The following is a 15,843-nucleotide window of genomic DNA, read 5'->3' on the forward strand; positions in this document are numbered from 1 at the left end:
ATCTCCCCTGTCGCCTATTTTCACTTCCCTCATCATTTCTTTTCCTCACTCTGCTTTTATCCTCATCAGTTTCTATTTTTTTCCTTTCGCTCTCCTCGGAGGGCTTTTTCCTCTTCCACTTCTTAGCTCTCATCATCTCCTTCTCTCAGTTTGAGGATGTTCTGCTTGCAAGAATGTTTCTCTTAAAAAGAAATAAAAAATATGCTCAGTCTTTTATTCTTTATTTAGCGATGATATGCGGTTCTCAGCTTGCCGTAGTGACTTGCAAGAAATGTGGAGAGGACAGGGAGTTGCTGAAAAGACGCTAATAGGAAAATGAAACAGGAGAGCTGAAAACGTAAGGATGGGAAAACAGATATGGAGAGAAATCTAGACCACAGTCTGCTGCATACCCTGTGACCTATTGTGTGTGTGTGTGTGTGTGTGTGTGTGTAGGGGGGGAGAGGGAGGGGGGTTGTTATGACATACATGGAGTGAGTAACAGAAAATCAGATGGATAAAGCAGGATATCTGCTCACCATTTCTGCTTCTTATTCTCACACACACACACCACACACTACACACTACACACTACATACACACACCACACACACTAGATGTGATTCATATTAGTGCCCTCTGTGCTCAGCGGGGTAGAAAATAAATGTTTTTAATGGTCCTAGGCTGTTTGGAGTGCTTATGTATTGTACGTATGTGTGTGTGTGGCTCAAGTCAAGTAGGGAGCCATAACAGTGATGTGTGGGAGTCACTTGAAGGTCTAACATAAGGTGTTTAAATAGCTCTGTGCACGCACTGCTCCTTTGGAGTGTATTTAACTACTTTGTAGTTTACAGGCATCATTTTGTCTTGATACAGACAATAATGATCACTGCGAACTCTCAACCAACGTAAGCTCAAACAAAGAGTGACCGGTTATTTGAGACGTCTATTATCATTCATGACAGTTCCTTTATTTATATTTCCCCCTTTTTTATGAGGTCGGATTTTAGTTTTCTTTTAGTTCTTTAATGCTTTGTTGGCAGACAGAATTGCCACAACAACCTTTGCACAAGTTGATTCTTGTTGGTTGGGAAACAAAAGGCGTTTAAAGAAGTGCCTTTTCAGACCGAGCGTACCCGTGTTACACATGTTAGTTTGAACAAGTGTTTTTGGATGTTGAGACGAGTGTGTGTGTGTGTGTGTGTGTGTGTGTGTGTGTGTGTGTGTCATGAGTAAGGAAGTGCATCATTACTGCTAGTATGATTGGCATCCAGGACTGACAGCTCTCCTTTTGGGGCTGAATGCACAAGGGCAAAAGCTTGCTAGATAAATTAAAGGCAAAAACAGCAAAGGTGTTCAAGAAGCATTTTGAACCTCCTCTGGACGTGCACACCCTTGTGTGTCTGTGTGTGTTTGCGCACTTGTTTTAATCCTTGTGCTCTTTTACTGAATCTCATCTCTCATTAAACATGGCTCATTAACGCTGGAGTGTGTATTGCATTGTCTGAAGTGAACAAGCGGTACAGCAGAAACATTGTGTCTTTTCTCTCTCTCTCTCTCTCTCTCTCTCTCTCTCTCTCTTCTTTATCTCTTCCACTTTTTCGTTTTTGTTTGTCTTTGTCGATCTTGTCTCCAGGCAGTGTACTTGAGAGTTTTAGTCTACAGCTGTGCTTCGTGTCTGAAGCCAAGCCTATTATCGTGTGTGTGTGTGTGTGTGTGTGTGTGTGTGTGTGTGTGTGTGTGTGTGTGTGTGTGTGTGTGTGTGTGTGTGCGCACACAGGTGAGAGAGTGAGAGAGTCTGATTAGCAGTAGGAGTGAGACGCAGTCCTAAATATTTAACTGCCTACTTGAGCCAATACTAGCAAACGACTGTGTAGAAAGAGGGATATCGAAGAGTTGCTGTACATGGAGTGGCCTTGGACGCTGCCACCATGATGCGTTACTCCTTGGAACCGGAGTAAACTCATTGGAGATTTTGAAAGAGTGCAGCCACTGAAGGCCTGTCACTCTATCTGCTGCAGAACCAGACTTGCATGCACATGTCGGCTGGCAATTGCGAGCAAGAAGTATGCATTGCGTGGTTCCCTTGTTGCCCAGTGGCCATATATTTTAAAAATAAATTCACAAGTCACAGCCATGCCAGTTACTGGTCAAGTAAAATAGAGCAAGCTCAGCGTAAAACCTTTTTTTTTGTTTCAAGTATTATTTTGTCAGTCAAGAAAGGACTTCCTCCAGAAGTACATGTTTCACATAACTTTGAGAACAGGCTCAAATAACATGCTTCGCCATTTTAAAGTGAATTCACTATCAAAGGCAGGTTCATGCTTCACTCAATCTGTTTCAAGGGGGGTTGATACATTTAGTCTTTTCCCAGATGTACGGCCTTTCTGATTGGTAGAAAAGCTGCTGAGAGCAAATTCAACAGACAAAAGTCAATAATATCACGACTAACACTTAAAAGAATGTTTTTTTCAACCTAAAGCACGCCATTTATATCAAACTACAATGCTCTTTGAGTAAAAAGAAGAAGAACGATTTAACTTTCAATACTATTACCATTTGCAGTTAGGTAGTTTCTCTGTATCTGTTTTCAGATGAGGTGCAAGTCTTTAATGAAAAATGCATGGCAAACCCTCGGCATATATGTAGCTTTTCTGGCCAAATTGAAATATGCCTCCCGTGCATACAGTTTGATCAGCAGAAGGAAAACAACAATTGTTTCATCTGCTGTCTCGGTATTTCCTCAGTCATGAGTTCAGAGCTCAAGTCTGGCAAAGGCGATGCTGGTAGGTGCTAAGCAGTGTCCTGCTGAGAACTAACACTGCAGCACATTTGAAGGCACACACACGGCACCAAGGAGACCGCAGCCCACCATATGAGTTTGCTCTTATAAGCATTTAAGCTACGCATCTTGCGAAGGTACCAGCTGCTGTATGCTGCGTTGTTGTTGTTGTTGTACCTTTGGCGCTGTGTTCCGACGCTGACTCTGTTGTGACCTTTCGGCTAAGCCCGACTGGATTTAATCAGCAGCACACTCCTACAATGCACACACACACACACACACACACACACACACACACACACACACACACACACACACACACAACCAAAAACTGTAACACACACACACACACACACTTACCTAGATTGCTAAGTCAGGGCTCCTTTTTCTGTAAATAACGGTGAGGTTTGTTGTATTCCACATTCTTTGTTTGGATCCCATTAGTCAAAACAGGCCAGAAGTCAAACCTATTAAAATTTAGATTTAGTAACTGGCATTCAGCAACACATTGAGGTAGATCAGTGTTTGACTTTCAAAGCAGCCAGCCGATACAGTACGGCTCCTGGCCGGTCACTGGATGTTTTGAATGTCAGAATTTAAGAGACTTTGCCCGTTTTAAACCAAGGTGATATTCGCGGATGGTATAATTGAGTTATTTTATAGTAGTGCACCAGAATGTCAATTTCTTTATACAGGCTATGACCGGAGCAGTGGTGGGAGAGAGAAGTATTGACACATTTATCAAAGTAAAAGAAGCAATACAACAGTATAGTATAATCCATTACAAGTGAAATGCAGCAAAATCTACTATATATGTACTTGCAGTTAAGTATGAAGCAGAATAAAATGAATAGTGTACTGCACTATATGTACTGAGTAAATGCACTTCCCATGTTAAAATGTGAATGTGTTTGAGTGTTTTTAACATTTTAAATAATTTAAGTGCCTTTATTTTGAATCTGCTGTCGCTTAGCATTGTTGAACTCCCAGGGATAATGTTTCTATTTGGATCTGAAAATCCTAATGGTATGCAATGTCCTCGCTGCCCTTTTCCGTGTGTGTGTGTGTTCAGAACATGCTGTCAGAGAAGGTTGACCAGATGATGGAGTGGTCCTCTCGGCGTTCGGTCGTCCGGATGAACGGGGACAAATTCCGTCGCTTCGTCAAGGCCCCACCCAGGAACTACTCTGTCATCGTCATGTTCACTGCCCTGCAACCTCAAAGGCAGTGTTCTGTCTGCAGGTATGCACACACACACACACACACACACACACACACACACATACATATAGACACACACAAGACCGATATGTAGGCCATAATCTGCATGATTCCTACCTTTTCAGCCTCTCTACTTCACCCACAGTGGAAGAGTCTGTGAGCTCTCAAGTCACACGTGCACACAGGCAAAAAATGTTGTGGAACTCATCTAATAAGTCATGTACCCTTTTTCCACATACACATATAGATTTAGACACCATGGGGAAACACAGAAAATAGCGTTACATAACAAAAACCTGTGGGTCACGCTGACATTTGGATCAAAGGGACTCCAGCTGGCTGTATTGTCAAAGGAAATGAATACATTCAACAGAACAGGGCCAACAAGACCTACTTACCTGATTGCAAACTCAGAACATTTAATGCACGAGGAGATTTTTCAAAAATCCCAATAGCAAGCTTTCATTTTGATTTATATTTACAAAACCAGAATTGCATCATGTTTGCAGCAGAATTGCAATGGGGCAAACTGCTAATACAAGATTAGAGGTTTTATTTACATTTGTATCTTAAAGTTTGTTTAAATTCCAATTTGAATCAAACAACTTTCCCAGTATTTCAGGACCATGGACAGCTCAGCACACAGCACTGGCTTTCAAAAAGGGGAGCTGCCCGTGGTCCTGGAAGCGACATTGGATAGTACAGTCATGAGAACCAGTTCCTGGTTGTCTAAGGTCATCCTGTCTCAAATACTGGATTTAAGATTACTGCAGCATGATGAGCAGTAGTCAACACGGGAGGAAATATACAATTGTTATTCAAATATACTTGTATTTATTGTAGAAATATATGTTGTATATGAAACTATGCACACTACCCTCATACATCGGTGAAAATGTACAAAACATCCTATTTGGATTACCCACAACATGTAGACAGAGAAAACCAACGTTTTCAATTGCAGTCAGCATTGTCCTTTTTTAATTCAATGTTTCTTGCTTGCTTTGATTGTTTTTCATTACATTTTGACTGATGATTTCCTTTTTGCATGCATATTTACGCCCTTTTAAAGGGCGTTGGGTCTCTCTGTCTCTGTCTCTGTCTCTGTCTCTCTCTCTCTCTCTCTCTCTGTCTCTGTGTGTGTGCCTAAAGTCCGTCCGTCCATCCGTCCGGTCAGCAACACCTTGAGTGGTTTTCTGTAAATTGTGGCACAAGTGACCACTTGGATTCTACTAACTTGGATGTACTAAGTATGATTTGGTGGTCAAGGGTCACTGTAACCTGATAAAGCATTTGGGATGTTAATTATGAAACTTCACACAAATGTCTTATAGGATAAAATTATGAAGTGATGACATTTTGGACAGAGATGAATTTTAACTGCAACATGACTTGTTGACGGAAGCATACGACGTGGTTCTTTTCTTTTTTTTAAAGAATGGAAGGATGTTCAAATTATTGTCACAGTCGTTACACACAGACAAACAAAGTCTCTTTTTAATTTATCTGCCAATGCCATGCTTTTATATTCAAACTTGCTTTCTTGGTACAACAATAATTACATATACAACACACACACACACACACACACACACACACACACACACACACACACACACACACACAGGTTCTTGGTTTATTTATTTGTTCAGAAGCAATTTCTCTTCCTCCTAATACAAAATTACACTCCTTATTAATATAATAAGTCAACCGATTCTCATTCACCCTTATTGCTTTGTTTGATTCCTTTTCTAGTTTCATCTGTCTGATTCTTCTCCTGTTTTTGTCATTCAGCTTGTTTGTTTGTCTCTCTCTCCATTTCCCAAGCATTCTCTTATTAACACCACGATAGCATCTCATCATTAGAAAAAGAGAGAAGAGTTATAACGGATGGATGTTAGACCTGCATCACTCTTCAGCTTTGTCCCAGTTCCATAGTACATAGTTATTTCACTCAGGGATTTGTAAGCATATCGATAGCCAGTATTTTTACACAACGACAGATGGTATTAAAATTATCCCGTGACCATAGGGGGTGCAGGAAAAAGAAGTCCGCAGCAGTACGGAGACTCAGAGGGAGCATACAGAGTTTTCTGCTGGATAAAACTCAGAAAACAGGCTTCTCTTTCACTGGGAAGGTGGCTACTCTACACAGTTATTTATTTTCTAATGTATAGCTTAATTTGAGCAGGTTTCTGTGGGGCCAAATGTTTTTGACTAGTGATGCTGGATCGTTGTTGCTTAGTTACTGCTAACGAGAAAAGTAGTGTCACTGTATCTTTAGCCTAGGTGCCTTGGCTGTCTTTTCATGAGTGTGTTCTCTTTGTTTGCTCTTTAAAAGGCAAGGAAAAGGCAGCCATATGTACTTCTCTCTTTGCTTGTTTAATTATTCACTTTAAAAAAATATATATAGTTCAATGTGTCTTCTTCACCATAGCAGAGAAAGTGAATATTCAGCCCAGTATTCAGTGCTGATTTGTTTTGATGGACATAAACATCTGCTATGATGTGATGTGAATGGTTGGTTGTCATGCTCACATAGATAAGACGGTACACACATTAACAAACTGAAAACGTTTAACATCACATTTTCTTTAAAGGCATTTTCCCATTCAACAGTGAACCCGATGATCAGTTCAAGTTTGGGAAGCCAAAGTTTAATTTATTACAGTAATACATCTATATTTAAGAATACAGGTCATGAATACAAAAAAATCCTCTAAACTTCTAAAAGAAGTTACACATCTTTTATTCCCTTTTAATATTCCGATAATGTTAAATGAAAAATCCAAAAAAACACAATCCAGATAATATTGTTTTCTTCATTGCTGTAAGACACCCAGGTATACATGATTGTGTCTTATGTTGAAAGATGCAAAGAACTTAACATATTACATTCTCACTATAAATATATATATATATATATTTTTTATTAAAATGTTTAAATGTTTGCTTTATTTATTTATTTATTGTTTTATATGATTTCTATTTCTTAATAAAAGAAAGAAATCCTGAAAAATCATCATTAGCACAGTTGTCAGAAGGTAAATAAAGAAACAAATAAATAAATAGCATTGACTCTTAGGACAGTTAAAACCATATCTCAGTGACACGTTGACAACTCCAGCAAATTGGTGTTTACGGATGAGAAAGGGAAGAGAGATGAGCCCCACTGTACTCACTGCTGGCCTGATTTCCAACTTCATCTCCGCTGACTTTCTGAAACAGTAGACACTTCAAAGAGACTCAACATTAGCCGCAAAGATAACAATGTAGCACCACCGCACATAACACATCCTGACAGACAATTTCCTAACTAATTAAAGCCAGCACAAGAGGAAGTTGACATAAGACACTATGTCAAAGTGAACTTCAGCGGATGGAGAGAGACGTATAGCTAATGTCAGAGACATGCAAGAAAGAGAGAGATAATAGAAAAAGGAGACTGCCACTTGGCATTTTAGTGTTTATCTTGTCATGTTGGAGGATAAAGTGATAGACTGGACTGACCATGGCTGGTAAAAACAACATCTTCATTCGGCTGCGTTTCAACATTAAAGAAGCAAAATGACAAGGTTCGGGGAAGAGAGGGATGAAAATGTCTCTTCCAATGTCGTGTTGACCGCTGTTGGATGAAGGGAGACAGAGACACTGCCAAGGATCCAGTGTCCACGTTCCATCTTTTACTCCTTTCGTCTTTTCACATTTCTTTGCTTCCCTCTCTCTCATAGGCAGGCCAATGAGGAGTACCAGGTCCTGGCAAACTCTTGGCGTTACTCATCTGCATTTTCCAACAAGCTCTTCTTCACGGTGGTGGACTACGATGAGGGAGCGGATGTTTTCCAACAGGTAAGTAGTTTTATCACTTGCACCTCCTATCCTTCCTTTTTCACCCTCCATCCCCTTCCTCATCCCTCTTGCTTGCACATAACGGCCCTCTTTTGTTCTCTAGCAATATGTTGGTCCCTCATCATCACCCAACACATGGCTTTAATGAAACACATTCACACAGGAGTGTGGGAGCCACTGAATACACCACTGTCCCTTGTTCGTAGTTGTTTGAAGTCGGCTGGCTTGTTATTTTGTGTGTTTATGGGACGACGCTACAAGGCCGAGGAAAACACATTTGACACCAAAGGCTAATTACTGTCGGTATAGAATTTTTTTTATCATTGGATTTACCAGAATGCTGTCGGTAATTTCCTAGCTGCAGACCAGACCGTAGGTCGTAAAACTCCATATGTTGGTGGTCTGGGTGAGTGGAAAAAAAAAAACGAGAACAGAAATCTCTCTGCCTTCACCAATCCCCCCCTCCTCCTTCACACTGTGGTGTCGGACAAAGACAGTTTGCTGCCACACAAGGCCGACCGTCCTGTCCTTTTTTTATATACCCACTAGTTTATGTCTGTTAGTGGTTGCTTCAGAACTTCAGCAATTGTTTAGCTTATAACCTGAAATAAATCCTTACAGAAAATGGCAAAAAGCACATGCACACAAAAACGCAATGACACAAAACGTCCTGCAAAGGCAGAAAAACACAAGGACACACACACAAAGGGCAGGTACAAACAATACCTTGCATACACTGGGAAAGTATTTATACACACTGAAATACCACAGTGTGATATGGACACATAGACGGGACAAACAAGAAAGCAACAAACAACTCTCAGTATACACACCACTCTCAAGCAGAGGCATTGAATAGTCATGTATGATATAGAGGGAGCTGCTTTCATTCCACACACAAAAGAAACAGTCCCACCATGTTCTGTTCTGCTTTTTTTGACCATGTCTTTTGACTTTTGTGTCCTTGAAGTCAAACATGAAAAAGGGTTATAATAAACGCCATGTAATGGTTTGAAAGAATTGGTCCAACGTTTTAAATCTGGTTCATTTATTGATATTCTCTTCTTATTTAGTATATAGGCGGGTAGGAAGTTAGATTTTTATAGTCACCCACACTATATTTAATATTTTTCCAGCTTGTTATCTCAGGTAGTTTTATAACTTTGCCATAAACTAGAACATATTATTTACCTGTTAATTGTATTGGCCTGTAGAGGTGGTCCACTGTGATGAAAGTGATTGACGACTTAAACCCCACCTGCCATAATTATAAAACATATTGCTTCAAACAGTGTTAAATATCCTGAAAACAGCGTTTTATTTTTTTAAACTTTTGATCCAATGACTTCTAAAGGTGGACAAGCGGACACAGATTACAGACTCGGCTGTGTTGACATTGATGGTCTCCAGGAGAGTTTGACAGGGAGGCAGAGAGTTTGTCACTTTGCCGCTGTGGATACACAATAATGTGTGTTGTGTTCACGCTGTGAAACATAAATGGAAACGATGGCTGGGCTCTCCCACAAATCGGATGGACAAAGACAAAAATAAGAGGTTTATTTAAAATACGTGTATGTCTTTGTACTGTGGTATCAAAGTATTATTCACTTTAGAGATATTTTTGTAACTACAACACTTTGTTCATCAGTTTTTTTCTCAGGTGTGACTTCTCTGATATCAGAAATGTTAGATAAAATGGCTGCTGTCTGCGAGCACTTTTTTTCCCTAAATACAGAACAAGATACAAAATACAGAGGTAAATTCCCAGTTGTCCTTTTTTATCCTACACTTATCCTCTTAGAACTTTAAATAGATGTTCTCAGTTAGAAATAGCCTTGTTTTGCGTCTTTTTACTTTATCTTGATTATTTTAGACCAAGTAATCCAGTGAAGGCAGTGTCCTTTGAGCATATTGTGCCTTTATTTCTTCCTACTTGCTATTTTGAAAAACACTTTTTTGTTTTACCGTTAATAGATTTAATTGTTAAATCTTGCCCTCTGACTTTCCTGATATTTCTTTCGTACTTTTTCTTCAGGCTTTTTGGATTGTCGACTTTTGTTCTTGTCATGAGGAAAAAAAATAGGCTTATGAAGTTTAATTTCAACTTAATTACATTCCCAGCCTCTTTCTCTTTCCTCTTAATATTTGCATGAGTGTGTTAGCTTGAATGCTAACACACTTTTGTGTTTGAATTCATGGACATTTATATCTGTACATTTACATGTTCTCACATTTATATGCATACGTTTTCATGCACACATGCATCTAATCATATTTACATTTAACACTGTGTGGTTGGCTCCTCTCTAACAAAACTCCAAGCTAACAGAGATAAACAACTTGCGACTATCCTTTCCTTTCTGTCTTCCCTTCTTTTCCCTTCTCATTTCCATACTCCTCTCCATTCCCCCCCGGGTGTCCTGGAGAAAACGGGCGAGTGAACTAGTGGAATTTATTGTTGTTGATAGTTGTAGGGAGACCTGGGATTAGGCGTTAAATCGAATGGAAACATTGAGGGAGAGAGGAAAGAAAATGTCTTCTAGTTGTCTTTATTTAGCTGTGTGTGTGAATAGAAGAGGTGACACAGTAATGCAATTGTACAGAAGAATATATTTTTGCAAATATAGAATTATTGGAGATGTCTCCACTATTTCATTATTAACTGTAATAGCTTACACAAATCAAAAACACTGAGAAGCATATAGCATGATTGCAAAGCAAGATGTAGTTTCTTATGTCTAATGATCTTTTATGGGGTATTTTTTGTCACCATTCTTGTGCCGAGCCTTTTGATTATTCAATATTTGCAACATACAATCGGGACCCAATAGTTTATATTTTTCAACAAATGCAGCTGCATAGCGCAACTATATAGCCGGTCAGACATTGGTAGGAGGTTTTTAACAGCTGAATAGCTCTGCATAATAAAGCATCCACATTATAATGCATATCTATTTGTGCAGCCCTAAATTGTAGTTGTAGATGCCACTTTGGGTATCACTCCCTAACAAAGCTGTGTGTGTGTGTGTGTGTGTGTGTGTGTGTGTGTGTGTGTGTGTGTGTGTGTTTGTGTTGGCTCTAGCTTTGTAATGACACACTGCTGTAATGCATACTGTGTCTACATGTATGTCATAGCTGGGATATACTTGTATTCATTGGGTTGTTCGCTGTCTGCTGAATGTTCTTAGAAGTTATAAAAAAATGCAAATATGACTGTGTTAGGCAGGCAGCAAGGGAATTGCATCATTCCAAGCGCAAAGTAATAAATACATGCTTTCTTGTAGGAAACAGTTGTTTATTGCGCCAATTGAAATGTAAACAAATGTGAAAAATGTAATTCTTACATACAGGCACTACTAAAGTAGAGAAATAGCAAGCCCAGACAATATCAGGCATTCTTAACTGAAAGACATGATGCTAATCAGTCAAGAGGTGAACCTTTGATACGAGCCCCAACATCAATCGGTTAAGATAGGATGAGCGATAAATATCTTCATCTTTGGATGGTCTGCTGCTTAGTGTGTTCAGCAATTCCGAGATGAAATTAACATGACATGCCCCACCCTCTTTTTCCTCTTTCTCTCTAGTTGAACATGAATAGTGCTCCAACCTTCATGCATTTTCCGGCGAAGGGAAAGCCCAAGAGAGCTGATACGTTTGACCTGCAAAGGATTGGCTTTGCTTCAGAGCAGCTGGCCAAGTGGATTGCAGACCGCACAGATGTTCAGGTACCACGCGCACATTTGCAAGAATTGAGCACTCATTTGCAAAAACATGTACGGTTGGAAACTCACAACTCCAATATAGTTCATGTGTGCATTTTCTTTTGAGCTATTGCCGATCTCCAAAAAATATTTCTGAAATTGTTCTCCAAAGAATAACAAGGTTCAACAATAGCCGTGGCCCGATGGCCACAAAGGTTACTCTGTGGCTGCAAAATATCCCCTGGAGTTGTTGCCCTGTGGCCACCAAGTTGTATCAGGTCTTTGTAGTTTTGTTTATTTTCCTCGTTAGCTATTGAGCTGTGTGTAGGTGTTTAATCAATAATGCATGTATGTATCTGGTCATGTATATTCATCTGCATCCATTATAGAGAATAAGAGTGACTTTTTTTGTTATATTATTGTTTTATCTTACTGACCAGTCCTAATACATACATATGTACACTGCTTATACAAATCATAATATTCAGCCTTGACAGTTTCCCTGACTGTCAAGAATAAATATTTTAAAAACATTAAATTAATGGTAAAATAATATAAATATATATATATATAGATATATATCTATATATATATATAGATATAGATATATCAGAAGATATATATCTATAGATATATATATATATATATATATATATCTATATATATATATATATATATATATATATATCTATAGATATATATATATATATATATATATATATATATATATATATATATATATATATCTATAGATATATATATATATATATATCTATAGATATATATATATATATATATATATATATATATCTATAGATATATATATCTATAGATATATATATCTATTTATATATCTATATATATATAGATATATATATATATATATCTATAGATTTATATATATATATATATATAGAGATAGATAGATAGAGATATATATATATATATATATATATATATATATCTATATATATATATATATATATATATATAGAGATAGATAGATAGAGAGATATATATATATATATCTCTTCTGACCGGGGTTGCTTCGCTTTTGCACCTCAAATGAACTGCATCAGATTCTGCTCGCAGGTGGTTAGAGACGCACCTTTTTAAGGTGGTCCTGGTAGGGTTGGGTAGTCAATGACACCGTTTGATGGACAGCTTTAATACAGCCCTTAAAGGTAACTTTACCAAGTTTAAACATCAAAGTCTGTTTACAGGTCTTGGGGAGCGGTGCTGCATGTTATGGGAGTGCAATGCTAAATCTGTGGAGTACTATTTTTAAAAAAAACTCTCCAAACGGGCAAACCCATTGGTGCTTCTTTTTTTGTTGTCGTGCCAAACAGGTAGGTCTGAAGGCATCCGACATTGACCATGTCATAGGAACACTGTATCACAGGAGGGTGTTAGATGCTTAAGTTGCTGGCACCTGAGGAATAACATTTTCAATAGTCAGGCTACAATTTATTCTTCCCTGTAAAGCCTGTCAGCCAAGTACCAGCAGATAGGGTCCAGCCATACTGCTGACATCCTGCTGATGGATCTGGATTCAAAAAGCGGCTTTTCAGTGAAGGCGATGGGAAGCACTTACTCAAAGTGCTGGCTTTCAGGCACTTCAATGAGACTGAACCACATGAATTAAGAACGGAACAGAAAAGGAAAAAAAGAAAGGTCAGATATTAAATAGAATTTGTGTGATGGAGGAATTCAAATATGATCGGGAAGAGAAGTCAGTGTTTACATGTAGTTCCTATTAGGCATGTCGAAATTTTGATTCTAAATCGAAATGAGCTTTCTATTTCAACCTTTTGAAGTCAAAAGCAGGATTGGCAAATTGAAGATTTATAGACGGCAGCAGCCAATGGAGCTTCTTCTGTTCTGTTCTGCCTAATAAAGCTTTACAGGGATGCAACTTCTAATGACTTCATTACATACATTGACATTATTAGAGCTCAGTTTAAATGTACTGCAATTTAAAAAACTTCAAAAGAACTAAAAGTAAATAGTGTTGTTATTGATCATTTATAAACAAGCCTGTTTTATGTTTTGTGCAAAATCATTTTAAATTAAGTCTATATAGATTTTTTGTTAAAGGGAAAGATTGTGCCACTGCATGTTCCTTGTACATTTGGAGGAGATGCCTCTTTACATATCTCAGTCTCATATTCTCTCATACACATATACAAAGTCTCAGGCTATGCTGCCAACTCGTACAGTCTGCGGCAGAGACTTTTACCAAATCTCCTTTTATTTCTCCTTCTCTGCCTCGTGAAGTTTTTATTCAGTAACGCTTAGCAGCAGCAGATGGTACACACATTTCCATCGGTGACATAATGGGTGTTGGTGACACACATGTGTTCTGTCTATTGGACCGTTTTACCCTTGCATCTGTTCGTAGCAAACACAGCATGTTGTCAGTTTGGCTTCATGGCCACACGCGCGCGCACACACACACACACACACACACACACACACACACACACACACACACACACACACACACACACACACACACACACACACAGAGAGTGAGAAACGTACACAAGTAACAAAGCAAAAGGCTGTCATAATTACTTGGACACTAGTTGTTTTAGTTAATACAATTCTGCTGAAAAATGTCTGAAATAAAAACATATGTGCCATTTATTTGACAGTGTTTTTACTAGCATTAGTTTATAACTTCATTTTCATTTCCCAATGCAGTTTATCACTGATTAAACACGTTCCAGTTAGAGAAAAGTTTCTGATTTTGAAAATAATTGGGAGATTGGCAAATCCCTTTTTTGAAACCTGTTTATTTAAGTTATTAAAAAGGTGCTGCTAACCATCATTGTATTACTATGTATGTATGTATGTATGTTTATATATACTGTATCTGAATAGACACAAAGATAATGGATGAATTAATTATTTTCTCATAAAATTGATATGCTCCTCATCTCTCTCCGTCCCTCCAGATCCGTGTCTTCCGTCCTCCAAATTATTCTGGCACTATTGCGTTGGCTCTGTTGGTGTCCCTAGTCGGCGGTCTGTTGTATCTGAGGAGGAACAACTTGGAATTCATTTACAACAAGACTGGATGGGCTATGGCTGCACTGGTAAGACACACACACACATCATGTGTTTTAGGTGGGAACCTTTTAATCTACCGTGAGAAGTTAAATACTGTATATGGTCTGCCAAAACGATCCACCTTTACAAGCCAGGGACATACCAAGTCAAGTGAAGCTGCTCTGGAAACCAATTGAGTGGAGTAATCTCACCTAATTAATAGAATGATCTGCCTGTTGTAACAACACATTAATTTCACAAACTCTGTAAAAATCAGGATGATGTTACATGTTTTTCATGCTTAATTCACACACTCTCCTGTCTGTCTTTGTTCTCCCTCTCTCTCCCGATGTCATAGTGTGTAGTTTTTGCGATGACATCCGGTCAGATGTGGAATCACATCAGAGGTCCTCCCTACGCCCACAAAAACCCCCAGAATGGACAAGTGGTAAGAGTCACATCCTTATTTCTCATTCCTTCTTTCTGTCCTTCAGCCAACCTCAACCTTGTTACCCCCTCCCTGTTTCCTTCCTTTCCTTGTTTGATGTCCTCCTTTTTTTCTTGCTTTCTATCATTCTTTTTTCTTCTTTACAATTGGTTTGTGTGTTTTCAGAAAAAAACACTATTGAAAGGCTTCAGAGTGATCTGTTTTACGGTGTGGATAGTGAGTCTGTATGAGATCATTGGTAGGAACATCTGTAAGGCTGATGGCCCCAAGTAAGACACACGGTGTACCTTTACCACCTGCTACTGGACATCTGGGAGCAATCATTGTGTTAATATTACCTTATAGACATGTCCGAGTCATCTTGAAACCAAGGAGAGAGAGATAGAGGGGCTGATAAAGTGTATTTATTTGTGTCTGTCGGTCTTTAATTCTTTCTCTTTCTTCTTGCCTTTCTTTCCGTTTGTCTTTCTCTCTGTTTGTCTTTCGCTCTGTCTTTCTTTCTGCTGGTCATTTAGGTTTGCTCACTCACGTGTGAAATTGAAATAACAATATTAGAAAAACTCAGAAAATGAGGAAGGCGATGGGACGAGTGAGAGAGGAATAGGCTGAAGTTTTGCCTTAGAGAAACATGATCATGTGTCTCCAATATTATGTTGTCTGATACGTGACGTGCACATTTGAACACGCACTCAAACAAACCCTTCCACAGTGAGTGATGCATGGGTCATAGGAAAAGTCATCTCAGCTCATGCAGAGGCTGAGGCTGAGAGTCAAAAGAAAAGGACAAAAAAAGCATTACAACCCCG

The 15,843-nt window shown here is 38.7% G+C and overlaps 1 protein-coding gene across 1 annotated transcript in view; it reads left to right on the forward strand.

The window, feature by feature from the left end:
* Nucleotides 1-3,848: 3,848 nt before the first annotated feature.
* The window catches only part of LOC306737383 (dolichyl-diphosphooligosaccharide--protein glycosyltransferase subunit TUSC3), a 34,954-nt gene continuing 22,959 nt past the window's right edge, over nucleotides 3,849-15,843 (forward strand). The window contains exons 1-5 of the mRNA XM_079219109.1: nucleotides 3,849-4,003; nucleotides 7,714-7,831; nucleotides 11,419-11,559; nucleotides 14,496-14,636; nucleotides 14,948-15,037. Of these exons, the coding sequence (XP_079075235.1) occupies nucleotides 3,861-4,003; nucleotides 7,714-7,831; nucleotides 11,419-11,559; nucleotides 14,496-14,636; nucleotides 14,948-15,037 (633 nt within the window). The 5' untranslated portion in view covers nucleotides 3,849-3,860. The remainder of the gene's footprint in view (nucleotides 4,004-7,713; nucleotides 7,832-11,418; nucleotides 11,560-14,495; nucleotides 14,637-14,947; nucleotides 15,038-15,843) is intronic.

Source organism: Taurulus bubalis (genome assembly GCF_910589615.1).
Source record: "Taurulus bubalis genome assembly, chromosome: 6".
Taxonomy (NCBI): Eukaryota; Metazoa; Chordata; class Actinopteri; order Perciformes; family Cottidae; genus Taurulus; species Taurulus bubalis.